At 56.9% G+C, this 16,567-nt stretch overlaps 2 protein-coding genes and 1 long non-coding RNA gene across 11 annotated transcripts in view; 1 reads left to right on the top strand and 2 right to left on the bottom strand.

Annotated features, from left to right (window-relative positions):
* D2HGDH (D-2-hydroxyglutarate dehydrogenase) overlaps nt 1-1,660 on the bottom strand; it is a 33,130-nt gene extending 31,470 nt beyond the window's left edge. For 2 of the 4 annotated variants that reach the window (XM_007967016.3, XM_038001249.2), the window contains exons 1-2: nt 1,545-1,655; nt 708-1,116 (exon numbers count right to left, since the gene is read on the bottom strand). In XM_007967016.3, the coding sequence (XP_007965207.1) occupies nt 708-1,023 (316 nt within the window). In that variant the 5' untranslated portion in view covers nt 1,024-1,116; nt 1,545-1,655. Of the gene's footprint in view, nt 1-707; nt 1,117-1,544 lie in introns of all 4 variants that reach the window. The other 2 variants (XM_038001252.2, XM_038001251.2) reach the window with 2 other exon arrangements.
* A 46-nt stretch (nt 1,661-1,706) lies between these two features.
* LOC119625255 (uncharacterized) lies at nt 1,707-4,425 on the top strand. The gene is made up of 2 exons (XR_005241374.2): nt 1,707-1,833; nt 3,500-4,425. It is a non-coding gene; the product is annotated as an uncharacterized lncRNA (long non-coding RNA).
* A 1,296-nt stretch (nt 4,426-5,721) lies between these two features.
* The window catches only part of ING5 (inhibitor of growth family member 5), a 28,282-nt gene continuing 17,436 nt past the window's right edge, over nt 5,722-16,567 (bottom strand). For 3 of the 6 annotated variants that reach the window (XM_007967005.3, XM_007967007.3, XM_007967008.3), the window contains exons 6-8: nt 12,348-12,483; nt 12,155-12,216; nt 5,722-10,443 (exon numbers count right to left, since the gene is read on the bottom strand). In XM_007967005.3, coding sequence (XP_007965196.1) covers nt 10,401-10,443; nt 12,155-12,216; nt 12,348-12,483 — 241 coding nt within the window. In that variant the 3' untranslated portion in view covers nt 5,722-10,400. Of the gene's footprint in view, nt 10,444-12,154; nt 12,217-12,347; nt 12,484-15,547; nt 16,021-16,567 lie in introns of those variants that run through there. The other 3 variants (XM_073020234.1, XM_007967009.3, XM_073020235.1) reach the window with 3 other exon arrangements.

Genomic DNA, 16,567 nt, shown 5'->3' with positions numbered 1-16,567 from the left:
TGTTACTGTTTGTTTTTTTAATCCTGGGCTGGCTAATTTTATTTATTTACTTATTTTTATTTTTAGAGACGATGGGGGAGAGGCGGGGGTGGGGGGGTCTTGCTACGTTGCCCAGGCTGGTCTTGAACTTCTGGCTTCAGCCTCCAGGGCAGCTGAGAATACTGGCAGAGCCACTGCGCCCGACAAAGTTGAGTTGCTGGCCGGGCAGAGTCGGAGTGGCTCACGCCTGTAATCCCAGCAATTTGGGAGGCAGAGGTGGACGGATCACGACGTCAAGAGATCGAGACCATCTTGGCCAACATGGTGAAACCCTGTCTCTACTAAAAATACAAAAATTAGCGGGACGTGGTGGCGGGCGCCTGTAGTTCCAGCTACTAGGGAGGCTGAAGCAGGCGAATCACTTGAACCTGGGAGGCGGAGGTTGCAGTGAGCCGACATCGTGCCACTGCACTCCAGCCTGGCGACAGAGTAAGCCTCCGTCTCAAAATAAAATAAAATAAAATAAAAAAATAAAAACTTGGGTTGTTCTAAGCGACTCGTTCGTGGTCCTTTATTCCAGCAGCCTGTGGCGGTGCACACGCCCCTCTCAGCGCAGCCAGGGGCTGGCACCCCGACCCAGCTCGTTCTCAGCCCGATTTGAAGCCTCCACCAGAAGGCGCAGGAGAGCAGGGACGCGGCCCCGCCGCAGTTTCCCAAGCCTCACCCACCTCGCAGCGTCCGTATCCAGTCCACGTTGGGAGCCTGCAGCGCCTCCGGGTCCGTGACGACCCCGCCGGGCACGATGCGCTCAAAGGCGGCCAGGTCCTGCTCAGACACCGTGGAGAACGGCAAGCGCCGCACGGGGTAGCGCTCCCGGGTCAGCGGCACCTCCGGGGTCCCGGGGGCGGAGCAGCAGCCCCTGCGGGCCAGGGGGCCAACCGGCCGACCCCAAGAACCCGCGGCTCCCGGGACACAAGCCCCGCGCGGCCCCGGGGGACACCGGAACAACCACGCGGGCCGCGCCAGCAGCTGACGGGGCAGCATCGCCGCCGGGACGGAGGCCTCGGGCTCCTCCTTCGGGGCGAGGCCGGTACTCAGGGCCCGGGGGGCAAGGGCCGGGAGCTGCTGGCTGCGCGCCTGGAAATGGCCAAGGGGAATTTCACGTTTTATGCACATTGTACAAGTTGAAAAACGCTTGCAGAAGGAGGGAGAGGGGCAGGAGGGCAGCGAAGGGGAAGGCTCCGAGCACCCGGGCCCTCCCCCGGCCCGGCCCGCGAGCGCGCGAAGCCCCTGCAGCCGGCCTGGACTTAGCGACACGCAGGCTCGCGGCGGCCTCGCCGGGACCTGCCCCGGACCCCAAGCCGCCACGCTCGCTCCCAAGGGGACCCCGCGGACGCGCGCGCGTTCCACGCGGTCACGTGACGAGCTGCAGTGCCGCCCCCACCCCCGCTCACAGGCACAGATTGGCTGACGGCGCCCGAGATCGCGCCCCGCGACCCCCACCCGCCGTGGAACCGCAGCCCGGGACCCTCAGCCCAGCGCTCCGGGCGGCCGCGCGCACGCACCCGCGACCGCGTCCCGGGCTCCAACCCTCAGCGTCCGCCGCAGGCCCAGAGCCGCTAGGCCGGAGTGGGCGGGACGCCGCCGCGCCTGCGCATTGACGGCTCCGCCCTGCCATCGAAGCCCCGCCCTGCGCTCCTAACAGGTCCCGCCCCTCTCGTCATTCCCGCCCTCCAGGCCCCGCCCCGCCGTCCAAGCCCCGCCCCGACTGGCATCGGAGGGTCAATCGCCGCTCCCTCGTCCTGCGTTCCCTGAGGGCCTCCGGCGTCCAGGCTGTCGGGCGCCTCCCTTCAGGTAGGGAAGGGACTAGACTGAGCGCAGCCCAAGATGCCCAAGCAGCAGCCAGAGCGTTCTCCAGGACGAGGCCCGGTACGGGGGCTCGGCTGAGGGACCTGGGGGCCGGCCCGCTCCTCCGAGGCCGTGCCCAGGGGGCGCCCCTTTCGCCAGCGGCCTCCCTCCCCCGGCGCCTGCACGGACCACCCCTCCTGGGCCCCCAGCCTTAGCTTAGGGGGCAGCTGCCTCCTGCAGGTGTTTTCTTGCCTCCGTGTCCGCTTCTGCCTGTTCAGCCCTCCGTGCCCTCAAACCCCTCGCACACCTGGGGAGCTCCTGGCCGCCTGACGCAGTACCTGCTGTCCCGAGGAGCCTCCCGGCCTGGGCTCCCCTTCCTGAGGCATCGCCAACACTTGTTTTGTGGGTTTTTGAGACAGGGTCTAGCTCTGTTGCCCAGGCTGGAGTTCCGGGGTGATCTCAGCTCACTGCAACCTCTGCCTCCCGAGCTCAAACCATCCTCCCACCTCGGCCACCCAAGTAGCTGGGACTACGGGCGTGTGCCACCACGCCCGGCTAATTTTTTGTTGTTGTATTTTTGTAGAGATGGGAGGGGTCTCATGTGCTGCCCAGGCTGGTCTCGAACTCCTGGACTCAAGCCATCCACCCGTCTCGGCCTCCCAAAGTACTTGTTACTTCAGCTCACCCAATTCCATAGAACCAGAGGGTGCAGACGATGCAGATCTCTGAGCAGATGAGGGCAGAGAGCAGGAGCCCGCACTGGGTCCAGAGGCCAGACTGTGGAGCTGTGCAGGAGGCGGAGGCCCCGCCCATGACAGCGGATGGGTCCTGGTAGTCACACAGAAAACCGGCGAGGTGGATTTGTCCTGGTGATGAGGCTCTGGAGCAGCAGTTGAATGGAGTCATTCCCGTCCTCCTTAACCACATCCCCAAGGGCCACTCACCTTCTTCCCAGGTGAATCACCCATGCAGGACTCTTCCAAGTCAGCAATGCATTTTGCCTTTGGACTACAACCCTGGGAAGGTGACATCCACCTGGCCCTTCCTACCTGGCTGGCCCTTCCTCTGCAGGCCAGTGTGGGAGTTTCCCATTGTCAAGTGACTGTTCCAATTACACATTCAGGAACTGGAAAGACGACCACAGATGAGGTCTGTGGACCCCCTTACCACCTGACCTCCACACGCCCTCCTGTGGACCCCCTTACCACCTGACCTCCACACGCCCTCCCTCTGACTAGGAAGCCAGTGGCATCTGGGACCCCTGGGATTAGGAATGATTCAGAACCCATAAAGATTACCACCCATACCATCCCCTAAAATAACTGATTTTTCCGGCCAGGCACGGTGGCTCACGCCCGTAATCCCAGCACTTTGGGAGGCTGAGGCAGGTGGATCACCTGAGGTCGAGAGTTTGAGACCAACCTGGCCAAAATGGTGAAACCCTGTCTCTACCAACAATACAAAAATTAGCCGGGTGTGGTGGTGGGCGCCTGTAATCCCAGCTACTCGGGAGACTGAGGCAAGAGAATGGCTTGAACCTGGGAGGCAGAGGTTGCAGTGAGCTGAGATCACACCATTGCGCTCCAGCCTGGCTACAGAGTGAGACTCTGTCTCAAAACAAAACAAAACTCTGTCTCAAAAAATAATAACAACTGATTTTTCTTTTTCCCAGGGCACAGGACCCTGGCAAAGCCCACATGTACCCTCGGAGAATGCTTGGAGGAAAACATGGCATGTGCTGGTTTCAGTGTTGTGGGGCCCTTCCCCCAGCATCAGCCTCCTCTTCCAGCGAGGACGCTGGTCTGCAGATTGGTTTCACCTGGATGGTGGGTGAGAGGCCGACTGTACCTCGTGACGATCAAGCTCTTCTCAGGTTCTGTTAATGCACTGCTCGAGGCAACGTTTTGAGACCCATCAGCTCCTATTAGGTTTGTGTCCCCCAGAATTCGTATGCAGAAACTGTAACCCCCAATATGGCCATATTTGGAGATGGGACTTCTGAAGAAGTAATTAAGGTTAAAGTCAGTCACAAGGGTGGGGTCCTGATCCGACAAGACATGCGTCCGTAAAATAAGAGACACCAGAGAGCTCCCTCTCCCAGTCAGTCATGTCGGCACACGTGAGAAGGCAGTGTTGGCAACCCAAGGGAAGAGTCCTGGACAGGCACCAGACAACACCAGCACCTTAATCTTGGACTACCAATCTCCAGAAATAACAGACATTTTTGTTAGGCCCGCCAGTCTGTGATATTGTGATAACAACCTGATATGGTTTGGATTTGTGTCCCCGCCCAAATCTTATGTTGAATTGTAATCCCCAATATTGGGGGAGGGGCCTGGTGGGAGGTGACTGGCTCAAGGGGGCAGATTTCCCCCTTGCTGTTCTTGTGAAAATGAGTGAGCTCTCAGGAGACCTGCTTGTTTAAAAGTGTGGCACCTTTCCCCTTTGCTCCCTTTCTCTCCTGGTCCACCATGGTAAAATGTGCTTGCTTCCCTTCTGCCTTCTGCCATGATGTAAGTTTCCTGAGGCCTCCACGCCATGCTTCCTGTACAGCCTGCAGAACTGTGAGTCAATTAAACCTCATTTCTTTATAAATTACACAGTCTCAGGTTGTTCTTTCTGGCAATGCAAGAATGGACTAATACAGAGCCCAAGCTGACTCCAGCAGCTTCCAAAGGGCAAGTACAACACAGCAAGTCTTGCCCTTCTAGAGCAAGCACAGTACTCTCTTAGAGCAACTGCAGCATTCTCACACATCTTCCTTGGAAGTGAACTTGAGCCCCAGCACTGGCCACTGAGCTTCCTGAGCAACCACCCAAGGTAAGGCACAGGGTCCTCCGCAGACCCCCAGCCAGCAAGCTCCGCAAACCACTCTCCAATCACTGCATACCCCTTCAGAATTCAACTTCACACACTTGTCTCTGGACACAACACTGACATTTTTTTTTTTTTTTTTGAGATGGAGTCTCGCTCTGTCGCCCAGGCTGGAGTGCAGTGGCCAGATCTCAGCTTACTGCAAGCTCCACCTCCCGGGTTTACGCCATTCTCCTGCTTCAGCCTCCCAGGTAGCTGGGACCATGGACGCCCGCCACCTCGCCCAGCTAGTTTTCTTTTTTGTATTTTTTAGTAGAGACGGGGTTTCACCATGTTAGCCAGGATGGTCTCAATCTCCTGACCTCGTGATCCACCCGTCTCGGCCTCCCAAAGTGCTGGGATTACAGGCTTGAGCCACCGCGCCCGGCCAACACTGACGTTTTACACCCGTTTCCCAGAATGATGCTGAATCACGGGGGTGGTTCCCCCATACCTTTCTCATGGTAGTGAATAAGTCCCACGAGATCTGATGGTTTTATAAGGGGAAACCCCTTTCACTCGGCTCTCATTCTCTCTTGTCTGCCGCCATGTAAGATGTACCTTTTGCCTCCTGCCACGATTGTGAGGCCTCCCCAGCCATGTGGAACTGAGGGTCCATTAGACCTCTTTTTCTGTCAGGCGCAGAGGCTCACGCCTGTAATCCCAACACTTTGGAAGGCTGAGGCAGGTGGATCACCTGAGGTCAGGAGTTCAAGATCAGCCTGGCCAACATGGCGAAACCCCATCTCTACTAAAAATACAAAAATTAGCAGGGCGTGGTGGCATGTGCCTGTACTCCTAGCTCCTCAGGAGGCTGAGGCTGGGGAATCACTTGAACCCGGGAGGCAGAGGTTACAGTGAGCCGAGATCACACAGTACCATTGCACTTCAGCCTGGGTGACAGAGCAAGAAGACTCTGTCTCAAAAAAAGAAAAAGAAATTTTTTTTTTAAAGAACCCTTTTTCTTTATAAATTACCCAGTCTTGGGTATGTCTTTATCAGCAGCGTGAAAACGGGCTAATACAGATGCACTTTCAACCGTTTGTTCCAAAAAATACTTTATTTATTAAACAATATATCCATAATCTATAACATGATCCAAAAATACTGATATACATCTTTACATTATCTAATAAAAAGATTTACAATATTTCTTTTACAAAGGGAACACAGATAATAATTCCTTGAAAATAAAAATGTAACATTCATGTTAAAGCTGCGTCATCTTTTTGGATGAAATGTGGTTAAAGGTGAACACCACAAAATACAGAGGAAGAAAGAAACTCCAGTACAGTCTCTCCTGAATGGGAACATTTTCTCACACTTCCCCTGGCTTAAAATTCCTCTCCGCACAGGTATTGAAGGTCAATCACTGGTCACTGAAAATTTAGGAAAACCTAAGTCTTCAGTGCCCATAATAAACATCTCTCACAGTTTTATTCTAAACCATGAAGACCTAACCTAGGACAGGGCAGACCCTTGGCTCTGTGGTCATGTGGAAAGCTGCTCTGGGCCAGCGTCATTGCTCAAAGCAGCCCCAGCCAGGGCTCCCAATGACAGGACAGGAGGCCAAGTACAGTGGGGCTGCTGGACAGAAGACAAGCTGGCTAGTGTCCCCATCTGTCCCGGCAAACCCTCCCACCGCCATCGGTCTGCACAGCTGCTGCTCGCTGCTCCAGGCAGACTGGAAAACACCCACGCCACAAAGCCCTGGCCAACAGTGAGACAGGCGGTCAGCTGCTGCTCAGGAGGCCACGTAGGCCTCCGCTCAGTGTCCCTGGCCAACAGTGGTCTCATGTCCACCTGCCCAGGGGTCCCACCCAGCATGAGATGGGCGGTCAGCTGCTGCTCAGGAGGCCACGTAGGCCTCCGCTCGGTGTCCCTGGCCAACAGTGGTCTTGTGTCCACCCACCCAGGGGTCCCGCCCAACATGAGACAGGTGGTCAGCTGCTGCTCAGGAGGCCATGCAGGCCTCCGCTCGGCATCCATGTCCCCAGCAGCAGCACCTGGGGCACATTCACAGATGCAGAGGGCTCAGTTTCACCAGCTCCTGTTTTCAAAGCAGTCTGCCTTCCCCTACAGGATTTCCTCAGATCACTGTCTGATACCGCAGCACTGAAAACAAGGAAAATGGGCAGAACGCTCCTTCCCATAGAGGTCAATCACACAGCCACAGAGGACCCACACCTTCGGCTCAGATGAAGCTACCAGAGTGACCCACTGGGTCCAGCCCAGACACCCTCAATCCAGGAGATGGGTCTGGAGCTGGGCAGCTGTGGAGGGGGGTCTGGTCCAAGACTAAATCCCTGAATCACGCCCCGGGAGAAGGCGGCCAGGCCTTCTGGAGCAAGATGTGGATGCTGCAAATGGTGTGGTTCCTGTGTCCCTGCAGGGCTGGGGCCAGGCCAGGGGCCATGACCTTCTTTTCTGGCCAAACAGCCACTCCTGAGTGTGTCTCTCCCACAGCTAGCACAGCATCAGCCACAGAGTACTCAGGATTCAGTTGGGTCCAAACTACAGCCCAAGGAATTGTCTCATTCTGCTCATGTTTTCTGTGTTTCTTCCAAAACTCTCTGCATATTATTTTGGTGATATTATCGTAAGTGGCAAAAGTAAACATTAAAAACACATAAGCACAGAAACTTGAAAAGAAAAGGTCAAAATTCAAACCTGGGAAGGTGCACAGTGGCAGGCAGGACCACATCATCACGTGTTAGACAGAAGCTTCCCACGTGGAAGCCAGTCATCTTTCCCCAGAAAGCAGTGAGACCTCAGGAAGCCAGGCAGCCAAAAGCATCAACAACCCCAGCTCCTTCCAGGGGTAGCCATGGGTGTGAACAGCTCAAAGGTGGAGTGAAATATCGAACTCATTTCTGAAAAATTGCCAGGCACTGTTGCAGCACAAACTCCCTGCACTTACCTATCCCTCTTCACAAAAATGGTACAAGAGGGCCAGGCGCGGTGGCTCACGCCTGTAATCCCAGCACTTTGGGAGGCTGAGCCGGGTGGATCACAAGATCAGAAGATTGAGACCATCCTGGCTAACACGGTGAAACCCCGTCTCTACTAAAAAATACAAAAAAATTAGCCGGGCATGGTGGTGGCACCTGTAGTCCCAGCTACTCAGGAGGCTGAGGCAGGAGAATGGCGTGAATGTGGGAGGCGGAGCTTGCAGTGAGCCGAGATCGCGCCACTGCACTCCAGCCTGGGTGACAGAGGGAGACTCCGTCTCATAATAAGGTAAAAGAGAGAAGAAAATTTTCCACAATGTATTCTCCACGATCATTAAGCATCTGTGTTGGCCAGGTGTGGTGCCTCATGCCTGTCATCCCAGCACTTTGGGAGGCCAAGGCGGGTGGATCACTTCAGGTCAGGAGTTCGAGTCCTGCCTGGCCACACATGATGAAACCCCATTTTACTAAAAATACAAAAATTAGCCAGGCGTGGTGGTGGGCACCTGTAGTCCCAGCTACCCGGAAGGCCAAGGCGAGAGAATCACTTGAACCCAGGAGGCAGAGGTTGCAGTGAGCCAAGATGGTGCCATTGCATTCCAGCCTGGGTGACAAGAGCAAAACTCCGTCTCAAAAAAAAAAAAACAAAAAACAAAACACACACACACACAAACAAAACCTGTTAACAAAAAGTCAAGTCATTACATGAAAACCCATCTCCCAGCTGAGTGCAGCAGCTCACACCTGTAATCATAGCACTTTGGGAGGCCGACGCAGGCGGATCATTTGACCCTAGGAGTTTGAGACCAGCCGGGCCAAATGGTGAAACCCCGTCTCCAACAAAAATACAACACTTAGCTGGGCCTGATGGTGCGTGCCTGTAATCCCGGCTACTCAGGAGGCTGAGGTGGGAGGGTCACTTGAGCCCAGAAGGTGGAGCTTGCAGTGAGCCGAGATCGCACCACTGCACTCCAGCCTGGGCGACAGAGCGAGACTCTGTCTCAAAAAGGAAAAAACCCAACAAAACCCACCCATTTTCACAGCCGTGGCTGAGGGTGTGAAACAGTGTAGCCTGCTCTCTCTGACGCTTTCCCTTCTGAGCCGCAGGAAGGCAGCGCTTGGAGGGAGCCCCTTCAGGTCCAGACACTGGCAGGGACGAGCAGCAGCAGTGGCCCACTGCCCGCCTGCACCTGCCGGGCACCTGCGCCCAGAGGATCCACTCCCACCCACTGCCCCACACCCTCGGCCGGCTCCCGGAAAGGACAGGTGGCCCAGAGACATCCATGTGGTTCAAGAACCGCAGAACAAGAATGTGGACACCATCCCAACCAGGACTGTTGAGGATGTTCTTGTTCTCTTGTTCTCACTCACTGACTACCAGCTTCTCGTGGGGAGGGCCCCGTCTGAGACACAGAGCTTCACACGTTCCTTTCTGCTTTATTTCCTCTCCCTAGTGAAACATTAAAAACAGGAGGAAAAGATATAGATGTAGCCATCAGGAGGAAGTGAGGCTGTCATTCGAAATGGCGCCCCCCATGAAGAAAACCAGGCTTAAGTTGGGAACCTCACATCTCAGCTTTCCCTCAGGTTTCTTTCTGTGGTGTGAGGACAGAAACAGGCTCCCCTGCGTTCCTCAGGAATCCTCTCCTTCCTCTAAAGGCACAGGAGAGGATTTCCGAGAGCCTGCGATGCTGCTGTCGGGAACCGCGGGCTAGGTACCGTCACCAACGCATCACAGCAGAGCAAATCTGCACAGCCTTCCCCAACTACCACCGAAAAGACGGCTCCAGCTCAGCTTGGTGAATGCTGATTAAACAAAAAGCACACTCGAGTTCCCTAGCTTCATTCCAGAACTGCTATTGTGGCACAATAAATTCACAACAAATTCACATCAGAGTCCCCTTGGACGGGAGCTGCTGGCCTGGGAATGCACAAGCAGAGGCATTCGTGGTTCATCAGCTCCTGGCAGACGGGACTCACTTCACAGACACACGTAGACCCATGATCTTCATGCTATTAGGATAATTTCATTTTCACAGTAAAAACATCACCAATTCCCAGAGAAACGGAACATCAGCCCGGCTCTGTTCCAGGGTCTGGTGGGTGCTGGTCACAGGACCCACAGCTACTCCAAGCTAATGAAGAACCGTTTACTCCAGAGGTGACTCCCCCGAGGGAGGACTGAAGTCCAAGCTAAAAAGGCAGCGCACAGTGAAGCGGAGGCCACTTCCTCCAAGGAAGGGCCCCCAGCTCTCCCGGGCCGTCAGAGGCGCCCAAGCAGGAGTGCAGGGCGGCCGGATGCGGCGCGGCGCTGAGTGGGAGGAGGCACGGGCCCCACCCGCGCGGCTCAGTGGCAGGCGTGCTGCAGCGGCGTTGGGGCGCAGGGAGCCTGGGCTGTACCCAACAGTCCTGGAAAACCACAGGAAAGCGACGCGAGGGTGGACCAGGTTACCACGTCCCCGCAGCCCGCACGTCTGGCCTGGCAGCCCGGGCTCACGCGCCCGCCACGTCCGCGGGGGCTCCCTGCTGATGCGCGGGGGAGTCCTGTAAAAGCCACGCTAACGTCAAGGCGGCGAGTCCCTGCAAGGTCGCCCTTCTGTGCGAACAGGGTTTGATGGGTTCTTGTTCTAGGAAACATCCAGAATTTCAACTGGCCACGGAGTTACTAAGTATCAACCGAACAAGGTAGTTTTAAAATGAAGGGAAATATTGCAACACGAATGAAGGAAGAGATTAACTTGCTCCTCGGATCCGGGCACACAGCTCCTCCTACTTCTTCTTCCTCTTTTCCTGGACACACCGTGGACAGAACCTGTGACGAGAAAGACGCAGTGAGGCCCTGGTCGCCATTTCCACCAGGGCGCAGCGTGCCCAGGCCCCGCCTCCCCATGTCTCCCAGGGCTGCTGGAGGCCGGGGGGCACCAGGAGAGGCACACACAGTGGGGCGGCGGCCTTCCCGCAGGGAAAACGCGTCTATGTGCGCAACTCTATGCAGGAGGTCAGTTCTGAAGTTGACAGATACACGCAATGAGCAAAAGCGATTTGACACCCAGGTGTTCCTCCTTAACAGGTGGGTCCTCCTTCCCCGGCCGATGGCAGGGTCGCTGGTGCCCTCTGTCCGGAGTCTGGGGGCTGCAGGTACCAAGCACGCATAAGCATGGCAGCCCCTCAGGCCCACAGAAACCCAGCCAGGCACCCTGCACTGGCCCTGGAAGCTGCCGTCTCACAAGTGCTCCCTGGTGACTCTGAGCAAGTTCCGGAGCCACACGCACCAGGAACTCCTGAACACAGGCAGCTGCTGGCCACAGAGGACATTCCATAGGTTCCCCAGGCAGGAGGCAGCCAACTTGCATGTGAAGGCAACCATCAACCCCCTCTGGCCCAGACCGAGCCTGCCCAGGGCACTCCGCCCTAACAGCCTCCATGCCCCTTCTCCAAACCCTTGGTGCACCGTCCCCGGGCCACACGGCGTGGGGCACTGCAGTGCCATGTGTCCCCATGACAGGGCAGCCTGTGTCGATGCCACATGACACCGTGAGCTCGGCCAGCCTCCAAGACACAGCATCCTTTCCCTCTGTGTCCTCACACCGAACACCAAGGATAACTGGCTCTCACCAACTCGGGCAAGTCTGCCGGAGTCTCAAACACGCTGCCACGATGACCTCTGAGTGCCACACAGAAGAGCACATTCCGATTTCATTTTCAGAACATATACCCATTTTTAGATTTTCAGCACAGGCAAACAAAGCCAGGTTTTTATCTTTTTATTTATTTATTTGAGACAGGGTCTTGCTCTCTCGCCCAGGCTGGAGTGCAGTGGCGCAATCTCAGCTCACTGAAGCCTTGGACTTCCAGACTCAAGCCACCTTCCCACCTCCGCCTCCCAGGTAGTTGGGACACAGGCACGCCCCACCACGCCCAGCTAATTTTTGTATTTTTTGTAGAGATGGGGTCTCTCGATGTTGCCCAGACTATAAGTTTTTATTTAAATGAAATCTGAGGAACAACAATGCAGAAAGTTGCCATTGCCAAGGGGATGCAAGGGTCAGGAAGATAAACTGCTCCTGGCACCTGCACTCTTCCCCACCAGACAGAGCCACGGGCCCCAGATCCATGCCCCGGCTTCAGGACTCACCTCTCGTGCTATCTTTCCCAGATTTCCCTAGGGGACAAGAACTTCTCATTCTGATTTAAGACGATCCCTACCTCCCGCAGAGTCCGGAAGGTTGTCCTTCAGGAGGGGCCGTGAACGTGAATATTACATAACTTGGTAACTGCTGTCCCGGGGTGACAACATCCCTCTGCCAGCTCGGACAGGCACAGCAGCAAAGGGGGAAAAGCCACACCCAGAGCAGCCAGCCAGCCAGCCACACTCCTTGAGGCCACCGTGGGGCATGCCTATGTGCCTACCGCGCCCCGCTAAGCCTGGCAAGATCCCGTCATTGAGCGCCTTCTCCTGGGGAGGCCAGCAGCCCGACACCCAGCAGGCTGGGAGAAAACGGAGCGAGCATCCCCACACTCACCATTTTCCTTTGGGTTTCGTGGTAAGGTCCACGCAGGCAAAGTGAAACCACTCAATTGGACACTGCAAAGTAAAGGAAGAAGCCGCAGTCAACACGCCTCATGTTCTGCAAAACACAGGAAATGCCAGCACCCGCCAGCCCTGCCCCACACAAGACCGTGCCCCATGGCACGAATCCCGCAGGCAACACTCACGTCTGGATTGTCACAGCCGATCATCTCCCCGTAGGAGACCTGGTGGCACAGGCAGTACGTGGGTTCGTTTGGGTCCACTGGCATGTCCAGCACGTCGGAGGGGTGCACGGACAGGATGGTGTCAGTGAACTCAGACCTGCAGGGGACAAGGCACAGGAACCGCTGAAGGCCATGGCGGGAAGTGAGGCGGCGCAGACACCACGGGCCCTTCTGCCTCTGACTTCAGGCCCCCTCACCCCAAAACTCTGACGACGATCATTCCAAGGGGGTAATCTGTACCGTGCTCTGAGCGACACATAATGAATAAGCTTGCTTCCATTTTTCCTATTGTCCTTCAGAAACGAATGTGACTCCAGGGCCGGCCACTGCAGTCATGCACTAACTGAATACACACCTTGTGGACGTTTTCTTCCTGGAGCACACATTTTCAAAACCTCAACAACCCCGCTGAACATGCAATGTTCTCAGAAGGCACAGCAAGAAAATCATTAAGGATACGAAAAGATTGTCAGCTGATGCTAGAGAGAACGCTGTTACCCACAAAAGTCCAGAAACAGTAGCAGCTGGCAGCACGGGGCGGAGACATCACACCCACTTTCGCACCCAGGCGGGGACACGGGCACGGATGGCACCCAAGAGGTCGTAAAGCGCAGCACTCACCCACAGCACCAGGGCTCTGGTCCCACTCTGGGGACGAGTCCACTCTCGTCTCGGTCCCTCCTCCCAGATGGGACTCCCCTGGGGATCTCTGGACTCACCCCACTTCTCGGCCATCCCTCCAAAGACCCTGGCCCCTTTGGAGACAAGCACACGTCACCTCCACCAGCAGATGGCTGACACTTGAGAGAAGCCTGCCAGCCTCCCACCCCAGACTGACAGGTGTCAGAACGGCCTGCACCGTCAACAGCTCTCCCGTGACCATGACCTCCTCCCACGAGAACAGCCGTGCATCCTGCACCCGGGCCCTCCACGCACCTACTCAGGCACCTCTGGCCCAATCTCACTAAACCAGCAGCTCCCCACATACTCCCTGGACCACCCACCACCCATCCAGCTGTCCACCTGGCACAGGGCCCCTTCTGACCACACGCCATCCTTGTCACTCCTCCATCCCCACCAGCCCCCACGTGGGTTTCTACACAGCAGCCTGGCGGGTACTCCACCCTGCCCATGCCTCCCTCCAAGCCTGCCACCTGCAGCACCACGGCCGCCCCACCAGGACCACAGTTCTCAGGTGGAGACTTTCCCGTTTGAAAGGGATGCACTTAGGGGGAAATTTATGCTTTTATATTTCAGTATTTTTCAAATAAACGTACAAGCTGCAGGTAGTATAGACAGTGTATTCCCGTTAGTACAGAGAGAAAAAGTATCTTCCCTATCCCACCCTCCAACCCAAGAATATCTAGTTGCTACATAAACATGGCAGGTTAGCAGGAAGAACTTGGCGGTGAGAAAAACAGTTGCGATTAGGGAGAGCCAAGGAGGAGAAGTCTGGTTCCCAGAGGGAATCAACACTCAGCTTTTCCTTAGACACCTGTCTAAAGCTCTTCTACGCCTTTGCAATTGCCTGTACACACACACACACACACACACACACACACACACACTCTTGGGCTCAGCATGTACCCAGCCTCCCCACTGCCCTCTGGCACAGGGGTGCCCATCTAAGTCTGTCCTTGGCAGGTAATCTGCTCTCCTGCTCTTTCTGTCTGAGACTAGACAAGAGTCTCTCTTTAGAGCTGAAATCCATCAGTGTCACAAGTCCAGGTCCAGGTGCCGCCGACACTGCTTTCAAGAAACAGTCTCAAGTAGTCTTCGGGCCTCTCCTCTGACAGCGGCACACAAGGGTCTACGTCTCAGCCACCTGCCGATTCCGGGCTGACACCTGTGGCTTCACCTCCAAGGGGCTCCTGCAGTCTCCTCGCGTCACCTCTCACCCGTGGAGAGCAGGGCAGCACCCTCTGCTGCCAACGGTCCCCGAAATGCTCTCTGTGACGCCCTCCTCTTCTGCGCCGAGTCCAATTCTGTCCACAAAGCCGGAACCGACATCTTGACCTGTGTCTCGGCATCACCGGGTTCGAGGGCGCTGGCCAGATTTGACAGTAATGGGAGAAGGCTGGGGGCATGAGGGGACCACCCAGCAAGGGCACCCCAGAAGCTGAGGCTGGTGTGGAGGCCTCACTGGCCTCTCCAGTCTCACCTGAGGGAGCGCCATGGCGCGTGGCCAGGGAGTGCTACCACCAGCCCTGAGGGAGGCAACCAGGAGGCCATGGGGAGCCCTGTCCCTTGCACAGGCTGGGTTGACCCCAGCTGTCAGCGGCTGCTCTCTGACTCCCTTCAGCTCCAATGCCATAAGAGGCACCCTCTGTGCTAATTCCCCAGGGCGTGGTGGGCACCCCTCACCAGATGGTGCCAGTGAGCCCCTCCACGCCCGGCCCCAATGGCTTCCCAGCACTCCACGTAGCTCCTAGCAGGGGACTGGCTGCCTGTCCAAGCTCCGGGATTCCAGGTGCTACAGGTGACACTGCCCTTCGTCCACACGCCAGAGCAAAGCCACAGGGCAGCAACAGCGCAGGGGGCAGCCTCAGGTCACGGGATCTCAGACGAGACACGGAGCATCTGTGCAGTCTAGGAACACTGCATTCCAGGAAGGGCCCTGGGCACATGGGGAACAGGCCTGAAGAGGGCAGGCCACAGGGACAGGATGGCGCATGCTCCCAGGTCCCCAGCAGGGAACAGGACCTGCCTTGAAGCAGAGCAGCCTGGCACCACAGCGTGACCAAGAGGGGTGTGAAAACCCACTGTGCTCATGGGTCAGGGATGCGCGCCACAGAGCTCCACAGAGCTCCAGAGCCCAGGGGCAGGCGGGCGCCTGCGCACACCCAGGATGATGCCCTTGGAGGCACATGAGTGCACACTCCCGCCCTGGCAGGCCCAGGCTTTGGGTTCAACCGATTGGTCCTCAGGACACCCTGTCTGCCCACCTGCACCATCTTCCCGTCCCTCTGGAAGGGGCCTGCTTGGCGCCTTGGGCGTTAGAGCCCAGCTTCAGAGCTCGCCTTGCCAGCCTGTCTCGACATCTTGCAACGGGACAGGAGCAGCACTGCCACTCGGGGGCATGGAGAAGAAAGAGATTCGCACACAAGCTAGATCCAGCCCGGAGCCGCAGGAGCCCCGCAACTGTCACCATCAGTGATCACCCCCTCATCTGTCACTACTGCAACCTGCCCGGCAGGCAGCGCTGAGCTCCCAGGCTCCGACTGCTACTAAACGGTGCTGCTCAGCGCACTGTCAGAACAGGAAAAGCCATGAGGCCACGGTGGATCTTCCTGTGTTTGCAGAGGTGCTGGCTGTTCCTGAGGTCTCTGAAGCAGGGCAGAGCCCTCAGGGAGGAAGCCCCAACCCCAACAGGGAGCTGGAGTCTCCTTCACCACCACGAGGACCCCCGTACCTGCACTCCTCATGCCTAGCATGCCCTTGAGAAAGGGAGCTGGGGTCTCCTCCACCACCATGAGGTGCCTGCACTCCTCATGCCTAGCATGCCCTTGAGAAACAGTGCTGGGTGAGGAAGAGACCAGGAGGAGTTCCGCTTTCACACAGAAAAGGCACGGTCGGGACAGGGCCTTCAGGTTCCAAGCAGGAAGGAGCAGGAAGACTCAGAACGCTGTTCTCACTGAGTTAGAAAACACAAAACCCAGCAAGTCACAAAAACCACATTCTCAAAGATGTGGGGGAGCTGTGGAGAACAAGCGCTAGATGACCTGCAGCCGGTGCTGGGGGGTGTTGGGGTGGGTGTCCACCTGCCTCATGCGCTGAGTGAGGGCTGGGCTGGCCACCGGGCCACGCTGAGCCCACACAGCCACACATGGCGGCTGTGTCCCCACCATTTACAGAGTCCAGAGGCTGCACAGAGCCACTAAAAGCAGAGGGAAAATCCCTGCAGCCTTGGAGTTCTCGAGGAAGGGGTGTGCTCAGGCACCGCCAGTCTCCTACCCCGTACTTCTACCAACTGCAGAAGCCGCTGGGGTAGGAGGCGAGAGAGGAAATCTAAACCCACTGAAGTGCAGATGAACCTACAGGGCAGAGTCTTCCGCAGAGGGCAATCCGCAGGCTCCCTGGGGCACTCAGTCAAGAGCTCAGGGTCCTCGAGGGGCCTGGGTGGACCTGAAGCTGAGACCCTGCCCCGCCCCAGGCCCCCAGGCCTATCAGCCTGGACTAAA

This window comes from Chlorocebus sabaeus, chromosome 10 (assembly GCF_047675955.1).
Source record: "Chlorocebus sabaeus isolate Y175 chromosome 10, mChlSab1.0.hap1, whole genome shotgun sequence".
Classification (NCBI taxonomy): Eukaryota; Metazoa; Chordata; class Mammalia; order Primates; family Cercopithecidae; genus Chlorocebus; species Chlorocebus sabaeus.
This window is presented reverse-complemented; position numbering and strand designations above follow the sequence as displayed.